This window comes from Rhincodon typus, chromosome 7 (genome assembly GCF_021869965.1).
Source record: "Rhincodon typus isolate 14 chromosome 7, sRhiTyp1.1, whole genome shotgun sequence".
NCBI classification, from domain to species: Eukaryota; Metazoa; Chordata; class Chondrichthyes; order Orectolobiformes; family Rhincodontidae; genus Rhincodon; species Rhincodon typus.
In genome coordinates this window covers 18,382,635-18,404,858 of record NC_063338.1, presented here as the reverse complement: position 1 = coordinate 18,404,858, position 22,224 = coordinate 18,382,635, and the positions used below count along the sequence as shown (strand labels likewise).

Sequence of the window (22,224 nt, the reverse complement as noted above, 5' to 3'; positions counted from 1 at the left end):
ATAATGATTTATTGAGCAGTTACAGAATGATGGATGTCATAGATTGAAAGATATCAATAAAAATTTAAAAGTAATAATTGTTAAAGAACTCCATAAAGATCAATAAATTTTGAAGAGAAATTTTAACTTTCAGCAAATGGCCAAATGGCACGCCAAGAATTCATATTTTAAAGCTTTTACTGAAACAAATAACCCATAGAAATTATTGACTAAATACTATTTACTGTTTATAGACACATATACTTTAAACTACAGAATAGATCCCATACTTCACTTTAACCAGAGCTGAAAAGCTCCCACTGCAGATATTTTACACTGTCCCTGAAGTGGACGCTTCATCCTCCATAAATAAGTCTGAATCATTCTCAACTCCTGATTTTTTAAATTCCTATTTAATTCCCCAGTTGAGTATTTTACAATCCCAAAACTGACTACCACTGTGAGGATTATGTTGTGGATTCTTTCCTTCTAGTTCCTAGATGCTAGTGAATCTACCAGCTTTCTTTAATTCCTTCAAAACTTGAGCTTCAATCTGGACATGAGTTTAACAATGTGACCCCATGTTCTGCAAGGTGAAATACAGAATCAGCATTTTCTGTGCCTACCTGATCATTTCTGTCTCTTGCTGTCTACTTCTCAGATGAACACACAGAACAAAAAATGTAAACTATTCCCACTTGTAATATTCATGGATTTATAGGGACGCCTGTGACTTCATATCAAAAATGCACCCTTTACCCCATGGCAACAGGAAACACATTAGCTTTGTATTTAAGTAGAACTATTTGGCTAACTTCAATCCTAACTCCTTTTCGTCTTAAAAATAGAAGGATAGTTTACAGCACTGCTGTTCACAGCTCAGTATCTGTAAGAGCTTTTCAGGACTTCAGAAGACTCTTGGCCTGTGGTCATTGTCACTGAGCATTAGTACCTTATGCTCAGTAAAACAATCTGAATTTTGCTTTTGATCTCTAACAATTAAACTACCCATGCTTATTATCAGGCAAACTTCAGAGGATATTACATGAGCCCCTGAATTTACATTTGATTCAAATGTACAATACCAAAATCTTATAATCTTAAACTATACAGTAATATCCTAAAACGTATCTTATAAACTCCATAATGTTAACATAACGTTGCAAAAAGTTTTGTTGATTTATGTTAAACTAACTAATCTTTGCCTTCACTTTACAGTTGCATATATTGTACTTATATTTTAAATTTTTGTTCCGCAGTGTATTAGAGGAAGGAAAGCATCTCTGGAGGAGCTACAGGTCGTCCATTCGGAGCAGCATGCATTACTTTATGGCACAAACCCACTGAACAGACAGAAGCTTGATAGTAAGAAACTGCTAGGTATAGCGCAGTTCACTCCTCTTTACCTTTTGATGCAGCCTTGCAGGAATAATCACTATTTCCCAGCCATTAGTTTGGTAGTGATATAACAACTGTAAATACTGAAATAAGAGAAGCATTCCAAAATCATTTTTTTATCTTTCTGTCACAATATTTTCAATGCTTAACCAGTAACAACAGCATTCTATTTAAAAGTATTTAGTTCTCTAATTTGCCTGTTTGTTTTAAAGGGTTTTTGAAGAGCTACCTGCACTTAATAGATGTTCTTGTTATGCATGTCACGTTGTCCTTTCTTAGTTTAAATGTAATCCAGCTGGGTTGCGTGCAGGAGTATGATCTCCCTATGGGGAACTGAATCCTTAACCCTTTAACCAGCATTCTCTCAGGGTTGAGAAATCTCAGTTCGTATATTGTTTCTGAAACAATCAGTAAACTTGCAGTAATAAAGCAATGTTGTATGTTTTTATGTTGTTTAAAAATTGATTCTAAATTTAAAACCATAATTTTAACTAGGATGTTACAAACTCTAAATGCTGTTCTGTCATTTTCCCATAAGACTTTTTCCATTTCAGTTTTCTTACTGAATTCTTTTTTTTTCATTATTTCACTTATAATTTTACTTTCTCTTCAAAACCTTTAAAAGTCCTTCAGGCCTCATGTAGTCCAGCTCCATTTTGACAGTTGGCATAATTGCAAGGGAAGTTCACTGGGTTGTTTCCAGAGTTGAAAGTGTTGGCTTGTGAGGAGAGATTGAGTAGACTGGGACTGTACTCACTGGAATTTAGAAGAATTGAAAGGGGATCTTATAGAAACATACAAAGTTATGAAGGGAATAGATAAGATAGAAGCAGGAAGGTTTTTTCCACTGGCAGATGAAACCAGAGCTGGGAGAGCAGACTTAGGACTGAGTTGAGGAGGAACTTCTTCACCCAAAAGGTTGTGAACCTGTGGAATTCCCTACCCACTGAAGTAGTTGAGGCTACTTCATTGAATGTTTTTAAGGCAAAGATGTACTTTGAACAGTAAAGGAATTAAGGGTTATGGTGAGTGGGCAGGTAAGTGGATCTGACTCCATGAAAGATCAACCATGATCTTATAGTATGGCAGAGCAGGCTCGCAGGGCCAGATGACCTACCCCTGCACCTATTTCTTCTGTTCTTATAGGTTGCAAAAAATATAGTTGCTGTAAAAGCAGGTGTAAAATTTAGCCCCTCAGCCGGTCAGAAAAGCTTGACAGGACTAAAGGATTATTATCAGGTGAGTAAAAGTGTTTGTTGTCTTCAGAAGTTGTGTGCACCCAGGCAGTTTAATTCACCTATGGTGTTGTAAGCTATAAAGCAGCAACCTTTTTCCTAATTTAGATATGCTGAAAATATGGGACTTTTCAATCAAAATTGATCTGTTATTAAATTTATTTATTTGAGTTTAAATGATTTAAAATCTTTTTGAACACATTTATTGTATGCATAAATTGTTGAGTACTTCAGGGAATGGCCACTATACAGCAACAACAGCTTGCATTTATGTATGCCCATTAATACTGTGTTCCAAGCTGGTACCTAAGAGTACATGAAGCAATATTTGAGACCAAAGGTGATAGTAAGGCAGATGATTAAAAACCCTGTCTTAAGAAGTAGTTTTTAAGGAGGAAAGATAGGTGGACAGGCTTAAGGTGGGAATTGCAGAGTACAAGATTATGACAGCTGAAGGCACTACCACCAGTTTGGCAATGAAAATTAGGGATGTTGAAGAGGTCAGAATTAGACCAGTGCAAGTATTTCACATGACTGTCAAAATAGGGGTGAGGCTAGAGGGGGACTTGAGAACAAGAATTAGACTTTTAAAATCAACCTGTTGCTAAACTAGGAGTTAATATGAATCAGCAACCCCCAGTCATCATCATCATGTAAGATGGAGTTGAGGATCGATCTTCAGAACACTAAATTTAACAGTGCAGAAATTGGGAGAAAAGCCATTGCAGGTGATACTCTAGTATAAAACACAACTTAAATATCAGCTGGAGCGTTGTAACCAGTTCTGGGTGGCTCACTTTTGGAAGAATATCAGTGCGTCGGAGAAAGTTTAGAAGGGGTTTACGAGAATGAATCCACAGATGAGAAACTTCAGTTATGAAGATAGATTGAAGAAGTGAAGGCTAAGAGGAGATTGATAAAAGTTTTCAAAACCGTAAGAGTTTGGACAGAGTGGGTCGGGTGAAACTGTTCTCCCTCAAAAAAGGGTCAAGAGAAAGATATAAGGATGTCACCAGATATAAAGTAATTTGCAAAGAAATACTAATGTGATGTCAGTAGTAAGGGTCGAGAGTGCAATCCCTCAGAGTGTGATGGAGGCATATTCAATTAAAACATGCACAACAGCATTTAGTGAATATTTAAATATAAAAAATATTTGGCATTATAGGGAAAATGCAGGAGAATGATACTCAGTCATAATGTTTGTTCGGAGAACTGATGACACACAAAGCCAACAGCCTCTTTCTGCACCTTAACATTTCTGTGATTCTGAGCATTATAGATCTTGAGTCCCTTGTGTTACAAATAAAAATACCTGAGTCCATCTCTTTAGCTGCTGCCCTGGTTCTTCGTATTAGTAAAGTTTACAGATCCTGAAATCTAAGTGAACTTTGATTTTTTTCCCAAATCAAAGTCTTTTACCGATGCTTGTTTTTGCAAATGAGGTAGGGGAGAGAAGAGCTTCCAGTATTCATGCTGTAATTGGTCCATGTTGCTTTCTCTCTTATTTTCCCCCCTCAAAAGCTGCTGTTGATATACCATTCCTTTGCAGATTCGGGTGCCAGTGTCATTGTTTTATTTCAGACTGGATAGTTGTAGGCAACTTTTCATCTCTCAATACGTGCAGTTACCATGCAGGTGTGAATAAGAGGTGTAAATTTCTTGATGCCTCTTGGTTATAATAGTAATTTTAAGGCAGCCATTATAGGTCAGTTGTGTCTTTATTCAAAGCATATTTAGTGCATGGATGTATCAGCTATTAAAGTTAAATTATGAAAGTTGAATATTGATAGATGGCTTTTTTTTCAGGTTGTATTATCGCTGGCTTTCAAGATGCAGAGGAGCAAACATGGAGAAACAGTCCTTGCTGTTACTAGTCCATATTTCTTTCTCTGATCTGTGCAAAGGCTGTTTTCCTGAAATACAGTTCACATGTACATTCCCCTATCTGACATCATTATATTTTTCGAGCTAGATAATCTGCAGGCCCCCTCTATCATAATATGTGAAACTTGCAGAAATGTGCAAGCCAATAATAGGACGTAATGACTCAGCTTCAGTGCCTTTTAATAAGATGTGATTTTCAGCTCAGTCTGTCTTTGTTTATATGAGCTTGTCAGGTGATCACTGCAGCTATCTTTAGGCAGTACTTTTTTTAAAAAAACATTTTTGTCCATATATATTACAGGCATTAAAATCAGATGATGGAAGTTAAAAATCGATGGACCATATTTTACCACTATTGTGACAATAATGTTTCCATATGCAGATGTTTACATAAGGTTAACAGTACAGTACCAGATCATTCAACTCAAGTAACCCATGCGGGCGTTTATACCTCATGTGAACCTCCTCACATCTTATCTCATCTGAATCTGTTCTCAGGGCAATTCTTTGACTTCTTTAAATGGGTTTAAATTTTAACAAATCTTGGCAGTTAACTGTCAGTCATCATCTATCTGGTACATTCTCCATGGCAACATCTATACCAATCAGATTCCACTCACCGGTCTATCAGTACAGTCTTCTCATGTGATATAAAAAAGTTTGTCTTCTCTTTATATAGTATTTCTAACAAATTATGCTAACAAGTGTCTTTTTTTCCAGCAATACTAAAACATACCCATGCACTGGAAAATAGTCTTAAGTGTTCTGTGGGACTCCCAAAAGGTCTTCCTAGCAGTTCAAAACCTCCATGGCAGAACAACCATTTTTATCAAATTTCCAGTTTTTTTTCTCCTTCATCACCTATTACTTGTATCAAAAAGAGAATATTATAAAGATACATTTACAGTGTGTTGATTGTTGTAATTAAATGGAAAATTTTTAAAGAAAAATGTGTTTCTGTGATTCAGTAAAATCGTTTTTCAGTTCATTCTTCTGATGCTTAATTGTTACAGAGCCACTGTTTTTAAATGTGCAAATGCTGATAAGTGACATTTCTTTAATTGGTAGTTGACAAAAAAACTAGGGGCATCAGACCCTCTGCATCCACTGTCATTGAGACCCTATATAGATTATTTATAAGCATACAATAAGGAGTCATGCACTGTAGTTTTTCAGGAAATTGGGTTATTCCTGTTGTGGTAGGCCATAAAGAAAAAACACTTTGTTCCTTGCTCATATTGAAACAAGTGTTTAGGTTTGAATCCAGAATCTCCTGGAATGTTTAAACCATCTGTTTCATTACAATTCTTTTGAGTTTCTATCTTGATCTGAACTGTTTGTAGGCTATGACCCAGTTAGGTTCCAGTCATCAATTAAATAAATTGCAAGTAGGGAAGATGATTTCAAATATGCTAACACAGTGAATAAACTGTGAGGAACTGTTTCAGTGATAAAAGCTTTTGCAAGGGCCCAAGAGGCCAATAAAGGGGATTAACACAGCATTTGTAGGAATACACACCTTGCAGAGGTTCATTTGTACTTACTACAATAATTCCCATTATTGAGTTGTGATTACAGCATTTCTGCAAATATTGTAATTTATCTTGGTACTATGAACTAAAAGCTCTTTTTAAATATCGGTCCACAGGTTCCGTCACTCCAATGTTTGTTATGCTTCCTTGTGGCGGTCTTGGAGTAAGTCTTTTTTTCCCTTTTTAAAATTTGTAAATAATGTCTTATTTGTTCTTTCCATTTTAGCGACAACATAAATTGTTGCTTTGACTTCTACTCAGCACATAATTGAGAACAGATGTCCCCCTATAAACAGGAATTCAAGGTTTGCTGTACTAAGAATGTTGACTAAACCACAATTGGAATATGTTTGATTTGTTCAGGGAACAGATTCAGGGAAATTGAATGATGACTGAAGATGTACTCCTTACAGCAGGTACTTGCAAAGTTGCACAGAGGTGGTGGGATACATAGTGACTCCATAAATCCCTGATTCTACCACACAGCTTGATTCACTTTCTCAGCAGTCCAGTGTGGGGAATTGTTTTGCTGAAGCCAGCCTCATGGTGGTACAAAATTTGTCCTCCAGACATCTAACAGCCGGTTCAGACCAACAAAATTAGCTGCATGGGCACAGTTGTTTTCATGCCTCCCTTAGCCACAAATGATGTTTGGCAATGGAATGAAATAGAGGAAATCCGTTTTTTTCTTGTAAATTTTGATACAATTTGGATTCATCCTCAGTTTTTCACTGAATAACCGTTATTCATCTTTGACTGTATCGACAGTCTGTTTGACTATTGGAAACAGCACAGTTGATAATGTATCGTCATCACCAGCATCCACACATACACACTTTTTGGCAAGATGATTACTGATTTTAAAATCCCCTGTACGTGCCCCAGTTTGCTCTTTCCCAAATAAATGCTGCTGAAGCTCATTATAACATGTATATTATTGCCTCTGCTGAGTTAATATAAGTTAACACAGATCAGGGATCGTATCTGTGATACATGTAGCCCAGATGTTTCATGGATGTTTCACGTTATGCAATTACCGAGCACTTAAGAAACCTAGCTTGTTCTAAGATTCTGATTGAAATGCAACAATCTTGCTTTCTGCTAAATGTGTTGATCAAAACATTTTATAAATGTATGTGGCACTCCACTCCCTTCCCCTGTTTTATTGATTAGAATTGTAATGGCAATATTTTTGAAGACTAAATGTTTTGATGCAATGCGTTGTTTAGACTGGTTGAGATCAGTGATGTTCACGTCCCATGGTAGCAGTTTTTCTGTTTTGTTGAATCTACTTAGAATGCTGTCAACAGTTAAAAGAAACTAGCAATGTTTTTCAAGTTTTCATTTTAGAAAAGAGTTTCTTAATTTTGCTTCCACAAATAGTCTTCGTAATCAATATTTGACATGTTGGGTTGTTTTGTAGGGCAAGTGACTTGGAGATAGTAAAGGTGGCTTCATTTCTTTCTGAATTGTTAATGAAAGAACAGAATAGTGATACAATGTAAATTTGTTACAATAGTGTGAGTTTCTCAGAGCTAGTGTTTGAGTTCTGTTAATCTGCTCAATAAACAGAAGGATTGAAGGAAGCACAGAGACAGTACAAATAGCACTGTACTCGGTGTGCGTGTGAATGGAAGTGGGTTCAGCATGTGTTTTTATGTTGAATAGTTTACTCGCATACAGCTACATTGTGGTTTCACTTAACACCAGATCCTTGTTATCTACATGGCAAATAGTTCTTGACATTTTTTAGAGCTTTTGAATTCTTTTATTTAAGGCATAAGGCATAATAATCTTGATGAAATACAGATATTTTATGTCCAAATATTTAATAGGAATGGAACAAACAGATTCAAGTTTTTTTTATTTTCAGATTATTTAACAGTTACGCTGTACGAATACATGTACTTATTGACATATTTATGACTGGGCTTTCCAGTTCTGTTGACACAACCCGCAATTATGCTGCCTGTTCAAGTGAACTTGCTCACATCTGCCTCATGTTGGCCCTATCTACCTGTTTTCTGATAGTCTCTCCATTCTATCCGTTTTCCTTATCTATACCCAATCCTAGTTTCATAGCAGTGGAAAAAATCCGATCAGCTGAATTGTTGAGGCAGACCACACCCAAATAGCATCTCTGCCAGCCTCTGACCCTCATTCAAAGTCTGAATATGCAGTACAACTGTTTATCCCCTTAATTTAGTTGTGTCAATAAAATTGTGAAAATTGAGAAGTTATAAAACAAGACTATACTTCCAAAATAGCTCCTCATTTGTGAAACAGATTAATGTTTACTGACAGCAATATTCACACACCAGTTATGTTGTTCTGATACCTATATGGTGGTTTGCCTTAGAATATCTGCTGTAGCACCAGTTATATTAACTATTTAAAACAAGCAGTGTCCATGCAGAGGCTTTCCAAACCACACTTCCATTTTCCACCCTCTGATAGCTTAAGCTCATACTAAACTCCAGTTGGCCACTTCCTAATTAACAGCAGACTCTGATCACCTATTGCCTGAGTGCTCACTTGACTATTTTGGCTCCCAGTTTGGCATTGCTTCAACTTTAAAATTTACCTCCTTACTTTAAAATCTGCCCCTCCACATAGTCTATCCCCCTGAACTCTGAAAAGCTCTCCCTGAATGGCTCAGCCTCTCTATCTGTCTCTTCTCCTGTCTGGTGCTCTCATTAGCTGGGAAAGTAAGTTGCAATGAAGAAATAAGAAATTTACTAATGGATGTGGAAGATTATGTGAATGGGCTAAAATTTGGCAGATGGAGTTTAATGTGGATGAGTGTGAGGTTATCCATTTTAATTGGAAGAATAGAAAAGCAACTTGCTATCTAAATGGAGAGAAAATTGAAAATGCTGCAGTGCCAACAGCTCTGGTTGTAACAAAGTTAAATGCATGTACAGCAAATAATAAGGATAGCAAATAGAATTCTGGCATCGTATGCTAAAGGAATGGAGGAAACAAATAGCAAAGTGTTGTTGTAACTGTACAAGGCCCTAGTGAGACCACATCTGGAGTATTATGTACCATTTTGGTTCCCTTACTTGAGGAAGGATGTCATTGCATTGCAGGCAGTTCTGAGAAGTTTCACTAGATTAATTCCAGAGATGAAAGACTTGTCTTATGAGAAGAGATTGAGCAGTTTAGGCCTGTACTCACTAGAGTTTAGAAGAATGAGAGGTGATCTAATTGAGGTATACAAGATGCTAAAGGGAATTGATAAAGTAGATGTGAAGCAGGTAATCCCCTTTCTGGGCCAACCTTGAATGAAAGATTATACTTTTAGGTTGAAGGGTAACAGATTTAAAACAGAGATGAGGAGAAATTACTACTTTCAAGGTGTTGTGAATCTGCAGAGATCACAATCCCAGAGTGCAGTGGAGGCCAGGACACTGAATAAATTTAAGGAGACGGTAGACAAATTTTTAATTAGTAACTGGTTAAAGGGTTATGGGGAGCGGGCAGGAAAGTGGATTGAATCCAACATGAGATCAACTATGAATATAATAAATGGTGGAGCAGGCTTAAGGGCCTGAATTGCCGACTCCTCCTAGTTTTAAATTATTATGTTTCCCAATGAGGCAAACTGAGGCCTGACTTTGGGTCATTGTAATCAAATTTTTACAGTTACTTTTGAAAATAAAATTACAATATAATATATCATTATAGCACAAAAGGAGGCTACTCAACCCAGTGAGTGTATAACTTACAGTTCATTTTAGTTCAAAAAATTGTTGGTTTGAAACAAAAATATATCATCACATGAATGGTATTAGACTGGCTGCCATAAATAGCAAGTTTCCTCCATTGCATGACACTTCTGTTTGCATACAAATGCAACTTATTCCCTAGGATTTTGAATGTTGCATTTGATGTACCGTGTGTGTGTTGTTAACAAAGATGTTTGGTTATGGATCTCAAAGCATAGGTTGAAGTTTCATTTGATCTCCAGATTAAATCTCACATTTAAAATGCAGAATTATTGTTTGTGTTTATAATCACTTAGTGAGGTGGTGGGAAACAAAATTATCATAGTATCCAGTCAAAGCTGCCAGTATTGCATTCTACAATTAAATATCAGCAATATTATTCCTTGTTATTGCAAGCAAATCATTTACAATTTTTGGAATGCGCATTTACCAGACCAAGTTTTCAGATTTTATCTACTGGATTCTTGTTTCATACCCTTTTGGGAGGAATGTCACGCTGGATACCTAAACACTATGCAAACTATTTTGTACTGGTCTGATATACAGATAATTTTTATACAACCACTGTAATCAATTATTTATTAACTATATTTTAAAGAGAGCATTGTCCAAAACAAGTCAAAAGGACCAGTATTTTATGTAAGACCATTTAATAAGAGTTTTTTTTTATTGTTAGGTTGACAGTGATACAATTTGGAATGAGATCCACTCATCCAGTGCTGCACGCTTAGCAGTGGGCTGTGTAATTGAACTTGTTTTCAAAGTGGCAACTAAGGAATTAAAGGTAAGTCTTTTTCTTCATTGAAGTAATAACTGTCAAATGGGAAAAGGTAAATTCACTTGGATGTAGAAAATTATGCCGTTGAATCCAAGACAATGAATAAAAGCATTTACTAATTCTTAATAATAATGTTTTCCATAATCCAGTCTGAATTACTTTCACATCCTTTCATGTTCTTAATAATTTGGGATGTTTGTGTTAACTTACGGCTAAGTGGTAGCATTCTGTAACGGGGCCTTGTGGGTAGATATTTGTACACAATCCATGTTAACCCTATAGAGGAGGAAAAGGGAGTGCTGTCCTGTTGGAGATTGTTTGGATGAGCCATCAAACTAAAGCTCTGTCAGCCTCCTTAAGTGGGTGTGAAAGATTCCATGACACCATTCAAGAAGAACACTTGAGCTGCCCCCATTATCCTGCTAATGTTTATCCCTTGACCAGTGCCTAAAAACCAATTCTGGTCATGATCAAAACCAAAAGAACTGCGGATGCTGTAAATCAGGAATGAAAAATTGAAGTTGCTGGAAAAGCAGCTTCCAATATGGAACAAACTCTACCAGGCCTATGAGTGTTGATCCATATAATTCATTTTGTCCCGATGACATCAATCTTAAGGATTGTCACAAATCCGCCTGTATTATGAAATAAAAGTGAAAAATGATTGACTTAACTTGAGTTTATACAGCACCTTTCTTGTCTGAAGGACATCTCAAAATACTTCGCAGCCAATAAATACTTTTGAAGTGTAGTCACTGTAATGGAAAATTCTCTTTAGATGTAGAATCATAGAAAGATCCAGTGCAGAAGGAACCCATCAGGCCTGTCCTGTTTGTGCAATCATGCTCACCTCTGCTTTGAAGTTCTTCATCGACAGGTAGCTATACAACTGTCTTTTCAAATTATTTTTAAGAACCAGCTATCCCTACTTTTCCAGGTAGGTCCCACAAACTCTGAGGGGAAAAAAACAATGCCCTGCCTTCTAAATCTTGTCAGTGATTTTCAATGCATGAACTCTAGTTATTGACCAACTTGCCAGAGGGATTATTTTTTCCTCCTTGGATTTCTTTTCAAGCCAGAAGGATTATGCAACATTTTCTGAATCACAATAACTTGTACATAATATGATTGTGGCAAAGTAAAGTTACATTGCTAAATGGAAGACATTTCAGAAACCATTTATAAATAAGAAATCTACATCCTGCAATACATCAATTTTTTAAATACCCTGTTATTACTCTATGAGCTCAACTGTTGTGATTGTTTCTCTTTATATTCCTGAATGCATTTTAATAGTATATTTTATGCACCATCATTAAGTCCTACTAATTGCTCTATTGACATTATAGGGTAAATTAGTCTTGGCCAGTTGCCTAAAATGGGTGAATGTTAATTTTACGTCCCATTTTTGTCCATTAAAGCCCATTTCAGGATTCCCTGACAACTGAATAGCTAGCTAAACCACTTCAAAGGGCTATAACAAACAGTTGCCCACATTTGTGTAGCACTGAAGTTACATATAGGCCTGACCAGGTAAGCTTTGTTGCCACTTGTATTGATACCAGCTTTTTTTATTTAAGTATGTTCAAGTTATCAACCTGCTATGATTTGAACCTACAGTATTTGCATTATTAATACAGGCTTCTAGACTGTTAATCGTTAACAATTAATGACTGAATTTGAGGAATTTGGAAATATCTTCTATAACTTTGGTTAATTTGTAATAAATTCATTTTCGACAATGTGTACCATTTTTCTCTGAATTCTCACTTTAATTGGAAATTAAAACTTTGTAAATTGTGGTCCTGTTTTTGCTGAGGCACCAGACTCCACTCAACCATCTTTTCTCATAATTAAGCTGAAGCATTTTATCGACTCTTCTGTGCATTTAAATAGCTTAGATAATGGGAGTAATTATGTTTGAGACAAATTATTTTGTCCCTTATCTTGCTTGTTACCTCTCTTTTCCTGAAGAGACTCGCTTGCTGGGTTTACATGCATACCACTTACCCTCCAATGTATTGCCCAAATGGTTGATATTTACTGAAGCGGAGTGTACCAACCCTACTGTTCCTCCACTTAAAAGGGTCTAACTTAACTCCAATCAAATCTGCAAAGTTCTGCTCTCTTTTGCTGATCTCTTACTCATTGCCACAACCTATTGAAACATCAGCAGAGCGCAATATAAGTGGTAAAATCCATTATTTGGTGTTCTGCCCTGTAATTAACTGTCAGAGTTGATTGAAAGTACCAGTGCATCCGTGCAAATTGTACCTTGTACTGAATTATATAAATTATGGTGTTTTGCAGAATGGATTTGCAGTTGTAAGGCCTCCTGGACACCATGCAGAGGAGAGCACACCAATGTAAGTAACTGTTTAAGTCCTCCCTACTGAAAACAAAATTCTACTACTCACGTAATAGCACAGTGAAAATATATAGTCTATGAATTGCAACAGTTCAAGAACCTTGCTCAGCACCACCATCTTAAATGCAATTAGGGATGGGCATTAAATATGGGCCTCACCAGCGACGCCCAGATCCACAAACAAGATTTTAAAAATAGTCACCTGCTTTTCTGGAGTAGTTTGTATGTAATTGATAACATATGAGGTTCAGAACAAAAGCTGGTGAAAACTTGTCCCTACCGTGCTTTTCCCTCTGATGATAAATGAATGAAAGAATGCAGATGATTAGAATCAGGAACATTTTCTATTAACCATTTCCCTTTTTTTCTCCTCTTCCCCACTTCTCTTATCTCCAGGGGATTCTGCTACTTCAATTCTGTGGCCATTGCTACTAAACTCCTACAGCAGAGGTTGAATGTCAGCAAAATCCTTATAGTGGACTGGGTGAGTAATCCAACCAAAGCAAGGCGAACATTAGGGAAGAGTTAATTTCTTATTTTGCTTTCCAACCTTTTTTTAATTTAAATCCATTACTGCAGTGTATTCTTATTTAGGGTCATGTCTTGTTGTTCAAGTATGTTAATCTCGTTCAATCACTTCAGTGATTTCTGAAGAAGGGTCTAGGCCCGAAACATCAGCCTTCCTGATCCTCTGATGCTGCTTGGCCTGCTGTGTTCATCCAGCTCTACACCTTATTATCTCAATCACTTTAGTTGCAGCTTTTAAAAGATTTTACTGTTTCAGTTTCTAATTAATGCTAATCTTCTATTGAGTTCTGAACATTTTATGTTTATACTGTAATGAACTGTGAGCAAACTATATGACAGATTTCAATTTGAGCATGCCTTCCCTGGATAGAATAGTGGAACAGTGAAGAACTATAATTTCTGAGGTGAGAAATGATGAGGGAAAGAAATACGAGACCGTAAGATATAGAAGCAGAAGCAGCCATTCAGTCCATTGAGTCTGCTCAGCTATTCAATGAGATCATAGCTGATTTGATAATCCTCAACTCCATTTTCCTGTCTATCACTATAACCCTTGATCCCCTTACTGATTAAAAACCTGTCTATCTCAGCCTTGAAATATACTTAATGATCCAAACTCAACAACACTCTGTGGTAAATAATTTCAAAGATTCACTACCCCTAACAGAAGAAATTCCTCCTCATCCCCTGAATGAAATGTGCAACCCCTTATTCTGAGCTAATGTCCTCTGGTGCCGGATTCTCCCACAAGAGGAAATAACCTTTCTATATTTGCCCTGTCAAGTCCTGTAAGGATGTTGTATGTGTCAATAAGATCACCTCTCATTCTTCTAGATTCCAATGAGTACAGGCCCACCTTACTCATTCTCTTCTCCTAAAGCAGTCCCTCCATACCTGGTATCAGCCTCGTGAACTTCCTCTGCATTGTCTTCAATGTCATTATAATTTTTTGTTCGATAAGAAGCCCAAAACTATTCACAGTATTCCAGCTGTATTCTGACCAGTACAGTTTTAGTTTTAGCATAATCTATACTTCTAGTATAATCTCCCTACTTTTATACCCCATTCCCACTGAAATAAACGCCAGCATTCCACTTGCCTTCCCTATTGCCCGCTGACGTTGGATGCTAAGTCTTTCTGAATCATGATCATGGTTATGGTCGAGGCCTCTCAAATCCCTCTGTTCTGTTGCTTTCTGCAGTTTTTCTCCATTTAAATAATATTCAGCTCCTCTATTTGTCCTGCCAAAATGCATGACCTCCCATTATCCCAAATTATATTCCATCTGCCAAGTTTTTGCCTACTTGCTTCACCTGTCTATATGCCTCTGCAAACTCTTTGTCTCATCCCCACCACTTGTCTTTCCAACTATTTTTGTGTCATTTGTAAATTTGGCTATGGTACATTCACTTAAAAAGGAAGTGAACATACTTGAGTGTTGCTGCCTCTTTCCCCCATATGTTCCATTGCCCAGCCACACACACGTTTACTGCAGACAGGGCAAGAGATGGATTTGTGGCTTAGGCCAGCAGCTATGCCTGATGGTGTTAGAGCCATAGTTGAAGTGAATGACAAAGGAAAGATGGGAAGAAGCACAACTAGAAAATTAGTGTTTTTGTGTTCAATTCCTTATTTGGCTTTGTAACTGACTTTGTAACTCTGATTCTATTTATTTTAAAAAAAATCAAAATGAATTGTAAGTCATCAATTAATTGTTAATTAATTAATTGTAATAAACATACATTTTCACCTTCAGGTTAGGCAGCATCTGTAAAGAGAAACAGTTAATGTTTCACATTATCAGTTTTGATGAAAGGTTGTCTTGACCTGAAATATTAACACTGTTTCTCTCCATAGATATACTGTCTGACATGCTGAACTTTTCTAGCATGTAATGTTTTTAATTCAGATTTCTAGCAACCACATATTTTCTTTTGCATTTTCACCTTAACCCCAGGGTGTTATTCTAGTAAAGCCCATTGTAGAACTCACCAATTTTAATCACATTGATCTCAACAAGTGGCAATTCACTCCACCCGATCACCCCAGGTGAAATTTGCTGCCATAGTCATACCATTTTTTCATTAATTCTTAAGTGAGATTATGCAAGTTAAAATTGAATTCATATATGTCGAGTCAAGTTTACTGGTGAAATGTGCAATTGATGATAAACGTAGAATTACTTAGATTATTTGGGCAATTGTAACGAACAATGGTTGAACACATGCAAACTTTTAAAATAATGCTGTAATGTCAATTATGTCAAGTTCTTATTTCTCTAAAATGTTTTACCTTGTTTGATATTGTAGTGGTGACTGCTCGTACTTGTACTGTATTGTGTTAATGCATTGTTTCATTGTAGAGCCTCAGAACACTTGTATGTGTCCACACTTTACCACATGATGAATATTAGATTTACTCAGGCTGCATGTGTACACAAATCTGCAAGAGAAAAGGATTTTTGTTTCGAAGATCACCCTAGATAGTTCAGAAGCAGTTTTACCAGAGACCAAGGGCATGGTCTTTGGGTTGTATTCTATCAGCAATGTAATAGATTGGAGAAAACAATTAGGAAGTAAGATCCATGTTTAAATTAAATGAATGTTTTGTATTGTCTGTTTAGTACACCTGTTGAGCTAGCCATCCATTACGAAGAAATGGTGTTGGAGCATTCTGCAATAAAATTATACAGCATAGAAACAGATCCTTCAGTCCAACTTGTCCATGTCAACCAAGTTTTCCAAACTAATCTAGCCCCATTTGCCTGTGTTTGGCCCATATCTCTGTAAGTGTTTCCCTTTCATGTATCTGTCCAAATGTCTTTTAAATGTTGTAATTGTACCTGCATCTGCCACTTCCTGTGGCCGTTCATTCCACATGTGAACCACCCTCTGTGTGAAAAAAGTTGCCCCTCATGTCCTTTTTAAATCATTATGCCCTCTAGTTTTGAACTCCCCAACCCTAGGAAAAAGACCTTTGCTATTTGCCTTATCTATGCCCCCTCATGATTTTATAAACGTCTGTAAGAGCACCCCTCAACCTCCCATGCTCCAGTGAAAAAAGTCGCAGCTTCTCCTTATGACTCAAATCCTCCAGTCCTGGTAACATACTTGTCAATGTTTTCTGCACCCTCTCCAATTTAATAATATCCTTCATAGAGTAGGGCAACCAGAACTGTACACAGTGCTCCAAATGTGGCCTCACCAACATACTGTACAACCATAAGATAACATCCCAAATCCTATCCTCAGTGGTCTGGGCAATATTTTAAACACAAATTAAATCTGATCCAGATTTGAAAACAAATCTGGAATTTTACTTCTCAAACTTGACCATTCAGTTTGCTGTCTAAAATTGTACAACAGGATGTGCATCATGGCAATGGAACACAACAGGCTTTCTACAGTGACCCCAACGTGTTGTACATTTCATTGCATCGCTACGATGATGGCAACTTCTTCCCTGGCAGTGGAGCCCCAGATGAGGCAAGTAATTCAGATTGCAGCTAATGTTTTATATCAAAGGAAGTCTCAACTCAATGTCCTTTAAGGGTAAGACATGAATCATAAAGTCTAAAAAAAATTAATTTAATTTTACATATACATTTCATTTTAATTGAATTTCTTGATAATTGAGTAATAGAGAAAACATGACAGCATATATTTTTTAAATTGTTATAAGTGCAATCATATTGACTATCCTATTAAGGAATGTTCTAGTTCTGCTCTGTTTAGAATGAGTGACTTTTTACAACTTTTAAAGATGTATTCTTTGAGACTGTTTCTAAATTGTATAAAAATACTATTCTTTTATAAAGTAAGTGTGTGTATGTTTTATACTGAATCATTATGTAGCATAACAGAACAAAATATTTGCAATAATGACAAATAGACATGGTATCGGGTATAAAGCACATCATTTGTAAGTAATCTCAATTCCAATGTTGTTTGGGATAGTAATATAATTTAATCATTTAAAATTGAATTTAAAATAGAAAGGCATTTTCTTTGTTTAAAGTGTTCCTGGTTTTTGGGCTTCAGGTTGGGACCGGTGCAGGAGTCGGATTTAACCTCAACATGGCCTGGACTGGAGGTCTGGATCCACCAATGGGAGATGCTGAATATTTGACTGCATTTAGGTGGGACTTCAAAATATTCAGTAATGTCAATAAAGGTTGTGACAGCGTTGTTAAATATGTTTGATTTAATGAGTAATTTCAAAGGGAATCTTAAATAATTCTTTTTTTTTCATGTATTTCATGCAGAAGTTAAAGAACAGTCAAAATGCAATAATTAGGGGTTAACAGTCCAATACTAAATGAAGTGTGATTTTTTTTTTCTTTTAAAAGTCGTTCTGGAATAATTGGATTCAATAGCATTAAAGTACTTCCTCTCAACTAAAAGACTTAGCTTAAAATTCTCATTCCTAACATTCTCAGTCAGGTTGTTTTAGGGCAAAACCTTACTGTCACTGACTAGGTCAAAAGTCACCTAAGAAGAAACCTCAGTATGGTTGTAGAAATTCTATGGAATCATAGAATGGCATATGAGGCCGCTCAACCCATCATGCCTGTCCCAACCAAAAAGAACCAGCCTAGGCCTATTTTCCAGCTCTTGGTCCACTACTTTGTACAATAGAGTAAGTCAAGTGCATATTCAAGTACCTATTAATTACAGTGGAGATTTCTGCCTCAACAGCCCTCTAATCTTTCTATCAATCACTTTAAATCTATGCCCTTGATAATTGTCATCTCTGGCAAAAGAAATAGATCCTTTCTGTTCACTCCATCTAGGTCCCACATAATTTTATTCACCTCAATTAATTCTCCTCTCAGCCTCCTCTGTTCCAAATCAATCAACCCCAACATATCCAGTCTTTTTTTGTCGAGCTAAAAATTTCCAGTCCCGATAACACCCATAAATCACCCTCTGTATACACTCGAATGCAGTCCCACCCTTCCGGTAATATGGTGATCAGGCCTGAGGCAGTACTGTTGCTGTGATCTACTGTTTTTACATAGTGAAATTCAAGCATAACTTCCATGCTTTTATGCTCTGCCTCCGAGCAAGTAAAGAAAAACATCAGTACGACTTTTGACCGTCTTATCTATCTAACCTACTTCTTTAAGGCTTCCATGGACATGTGCTTCAAGGTTCCTCTCATCAATGTCCTACCATTTATTGTGTATTCCCTTGTCTTTTTTCCCCTCTCCAAATAAAGAACATCACACATCTCTGGATTAAATTCCATTTTCCTCTTTTCTGCCCACTTGACCATTCCATTGGTATGTTTCTCCTGTTCACAACTTTCTTCCACACAATCAACCGTGTAGCCAATTGTCAATTTCATAGAATCCATTTCGTAGAATTTCATAGAATCTCTACAGTGTGGAAACAAGCCCTTCAGCCCAACAAGTCCACACCGACCCTCAGACCCATCCCCTAATCTACACATCCGTGAACACTATGAGCAATTTAGCATGGCCAATCCACCTAGCCTGCACATCTTCGGACTGTGGGAGGAAACCGGAGCACCCGGAGGAAACCCATGCAGACACAGGGAGAATGTGCAAACTCCACACAGATTGGAATTGAACCTGGGTCCCTGGCGCTGTGAGGCAGCAGTGCTAACTACTGAGCCACCGTGCCGCCCCCATTGCCGAATGCTGAATGCTTTGCAAAAAGTCTTAATCCTGGCCCCTATGTTTAGGTCTAAGTTATCAATATACATGACAAAATGCAAGGGACTTCTGCAGAATCCCATGGGAAACAACCTTTAAGTCACAAAAGTATCCAATGGAATCAAAGGGTGAGGCGAAGGCTGAACATCAGGAGGCAGAAGAAGAGACTTGTAAAGCTGCCAAAGTTGTCATGAAATCTGAGGATTGGGAGGATTTTATAATTCAACAAAGGAAGAAACAGGCATTAAATAAATGTTTTATATATGCCTGTGAGAAACAAATAAAAAAAAAACTGCAGAATTTAAAGGGACCAAAAACCAACAAATTCCTTGGACCCAATGCCCTACATCCTAGGATTTTAAGAAAGGTGGTGACAAAAATAGTGACTGCAACGGTTTTAATTTTTGTGAGCTCGTGATTTTAGGATGATCCCTGCAGTTTGGTAGTTAGCAAACATAATATACAGAGAACAGTTAATAAAAGCATGTGGTATCCTAGGCTTTAAGAATTGAGGCAATAGCGTACAGGAGTAAGGGGGTTGTGCTGAACTTGTATAAGACAGTAGCTAGACCTCGACTGGAGTATTACGTACAGTTCTGGGAGCCGCATTATAAGGAAAGGATGTAAATGCATTGGAAAGAGTGCAGAAGAGGTTTACAAGAATGGTTCCAGGAATGAGAAACTTCAGTTATGAAGGTAGTCCCAGTTTCTCCAATCTGTTTCCCTTGGAGAGGAGAAAGCTAAAATGGAGATGTTTGGTACAAGCTTTCTAAAGTATGAAAGGTCTGAACAGAATAGATAGGGAAAAACTGTTCACTGTCATAAAGAAGCAAAAACAAGGGAGCCCAAGTACAAGGTAATTTGCAAACACATGCAAATATGATGTGATTAAAAAAAACTTTTTCACATAGTGAGTAGCTCGGGTTTAAAATGCACTGGCTAGACATATTGTGGAGCCACATTCCATTGAGGCATTGGTGAATGAAAACTAAAGTAGAAACAACATTCAGGGCTAGTGAATGGAATTGAATCATAATGTTCATTCAGAGGACTGGTGCATTCAATGAGTCAAACTGTCTCTTTCTGCAAAGTTGCAATTCTATGATAATCCAATTATTCAAGAAAAGTGGGAGAAAAAATCTGAAATATGCGGGTCAGTCAACCTAGTATCAGAAACAATACTAGAGCTATTATTAGGGATGAGGTAACATAGCATTTAGAAACTCAAGTGATTAGACAGTCAGCACTGCTTTCTAGAAGAGAAATTGTGTTTCACAAATCCTGAATTTTTTTGCTGGTGCAATGAGCAGAGTAGATGAGGGATAACCAGTGGATGTAGTGTATGGTTGATGAATAGAAACCAGAATGTAAAAATAAACAAGTAAATTTTAGATTTTCAGGCACAGTTGGATGCCACAAGGGTCAGTGGTGGGGCCTCAGCTTTTTACACTCTATTAAAGGCTTGGTTAAGAAGACTGATTACAACGTATCCAAATTTGTTGGTGATACAAGTTTGGTGGGAAAGTAAACCGTGAGGATACAAAAGTTACAAAGGAACAGAAATAGTTTAAATGTGTAACGAAATTGGCAGATGGAATACATGTGGAGAAATGTGATGTTTTCCATTTCAGCAGAAAAAATAGGAAAGCAGAATAGTTTTTACGTAGAGAGATACAGGGAACTGTTAGTGTTCAGAGGATCTGAGTATCCTTGCATGGAAATCACAGAAGTGAATTTGCAGCTTCAGCAAATAATTAAGAAGGCAAATGGTGTATTTATTACAAAGTAATTAGAATATAAGAGTAAATAAGCCTCTGTGATAGGACCTTGCTGAGTCACACCAGGAGTACTGTGCAGTTTTGATCTCCTTTCTTAAGGAAGGGTATACCTGCCTTAGAAGGAGTGCAGCAGAAGTTCACCAGACTGATAGAGTAGTCTAAATCTATATTCCCTGGAGATCGGAAGATTTGAAGTTGATTTTATTGGAGCATACAAAATTCCCAAGAAGGTAGTCAAAAAGAAAGGCGTTAACAAAGTTTTTTGTCTTGCATGCTTCAGGTGAAATGTCGGAACACCAAATTTGGAAAAATTATAACAATTTTTGTTATAACTATGACCGTTTTTGAATTTTGGCATTGTTGTATTTGTCTGTTTGAGCGCAAATTGAAAAACATCAACAGTGTGCACAGTGTTTTCTCATTTGCAGTTCATGTGATTTGAGAGATTCATGGTGCCAGACCACGATAAGTAACTTCACACATTTAATCATCTGTTCTTCACCTCATTAACTATGCAACCAAGCTCTTCGGAGCCCTTCTGTGGAATTGTATGGGAGGAGGGGTGTAAGTGCTAGCCACTGTGATAACATTCTGGTGTTTACACTGAGTTGCTAGACCGTGTGGCACAGAAAGGAAAGATCACACCCTGCTTCATAGACAGTGACGTGGACATGCTGGTGGCTGAGGTGGTGGAGGGGAGGATTGTCCATTGTCCATTTTCCAGCTGACCACCACAAGTGACCATGCCACCAGACAAAGCCAGCCTGGACCCAGTTAACAGCCCAGACTAGTGCAATGTTCAGGGTGAAGCAGGTTGCCCAGCAGTGCAGGAAAAAAGTCAGTGATCTGCAGAACTCTGAAGGGTAAGTGCCACCATCTTCTTTTTGCTACCTTGTGTTTACAGGACCATGTCTCATTCTAACTCTGTCATTGTGCCATCATCTGGCCAAGGCTTGTGGACTACAACTTTCAGTGTTGCATCATTTCTACTCAACGGCTCCCATCCTCCTCAGCCTCTTGAACTATTAACTTTTCCAGCCCTCTGCGCTTCCCGTTCACTCACTAGGGACACCCACTATCTCTTCTGCTCCTGCTGAGAGTGAATAGCCTTGACATCAGGGCTGCATTTGACCTACTGTGGCATGAAGGAGCCCTGGAAAAACTACAGTCAATGGAAATCAGGGAAAATCTCTCTCTCCTGATTGGATTCATACCTGGCATAAAGGAGATGATTGTGGTTGTTGGACATTAATCATCTCGACTCTAGGACATCGCTGCAGTAGACTCTCAGGACCATGTTCTAGGTTCAACCACCTTTAGCTGCTGAATA

The 22,224-nt window shown here is 37.3% G+C and overlaps 1 protein-coding gene across 8 annotated transcripts in view; it reads left to right on the top strand.

The window, feature by feature from the left end:
* hdac4 (histone deacetylase 4) overlaps positions 1 to 22,224 on the top strand; it is a 461,100-nt gene that overhangs the window by 399,476 nt on the left and 39,400 nt on the right. For 7 of the 8 annotated variants that reach the window (XM_048598645.1, XM_048598638.1, XM_048598642.1 and 4 more), the window contains 7 exons: positions 1,239 to 1,359; positions 6,148 to 6,194; positions 10,439 to 10,546; positions 12,851 to 12,906; positions 13,305 to 13,392; positions 16,802 to 16,921; positions 17,477 to 17,574. In XM_048598645.1, coding sequence (XP_048454602.1) covers positions 1,239 to 1,359; positions 6,148 to 6,194; positions 10,439 to 10,546; positions 12,851 to 12,906; positions 13,305 to 13,392; positions 16,802 to 16,921; positions 17,477 to 17,574 — 638 coding nt within the window. The remainder of the gene's footprint in view (positions 1 to 1,238; positions 1,360 to 6,147; positions 6,195 to 10,438; positions 10,547 to 12,850; positions 12,907 to 13,304; positions 13,393 to 16,801; positions 16,922 to 17,476; positions 17,575 to 22,224) is intronic. The other variant, XM_048598640.1, reaches the window with a different exon arrangement.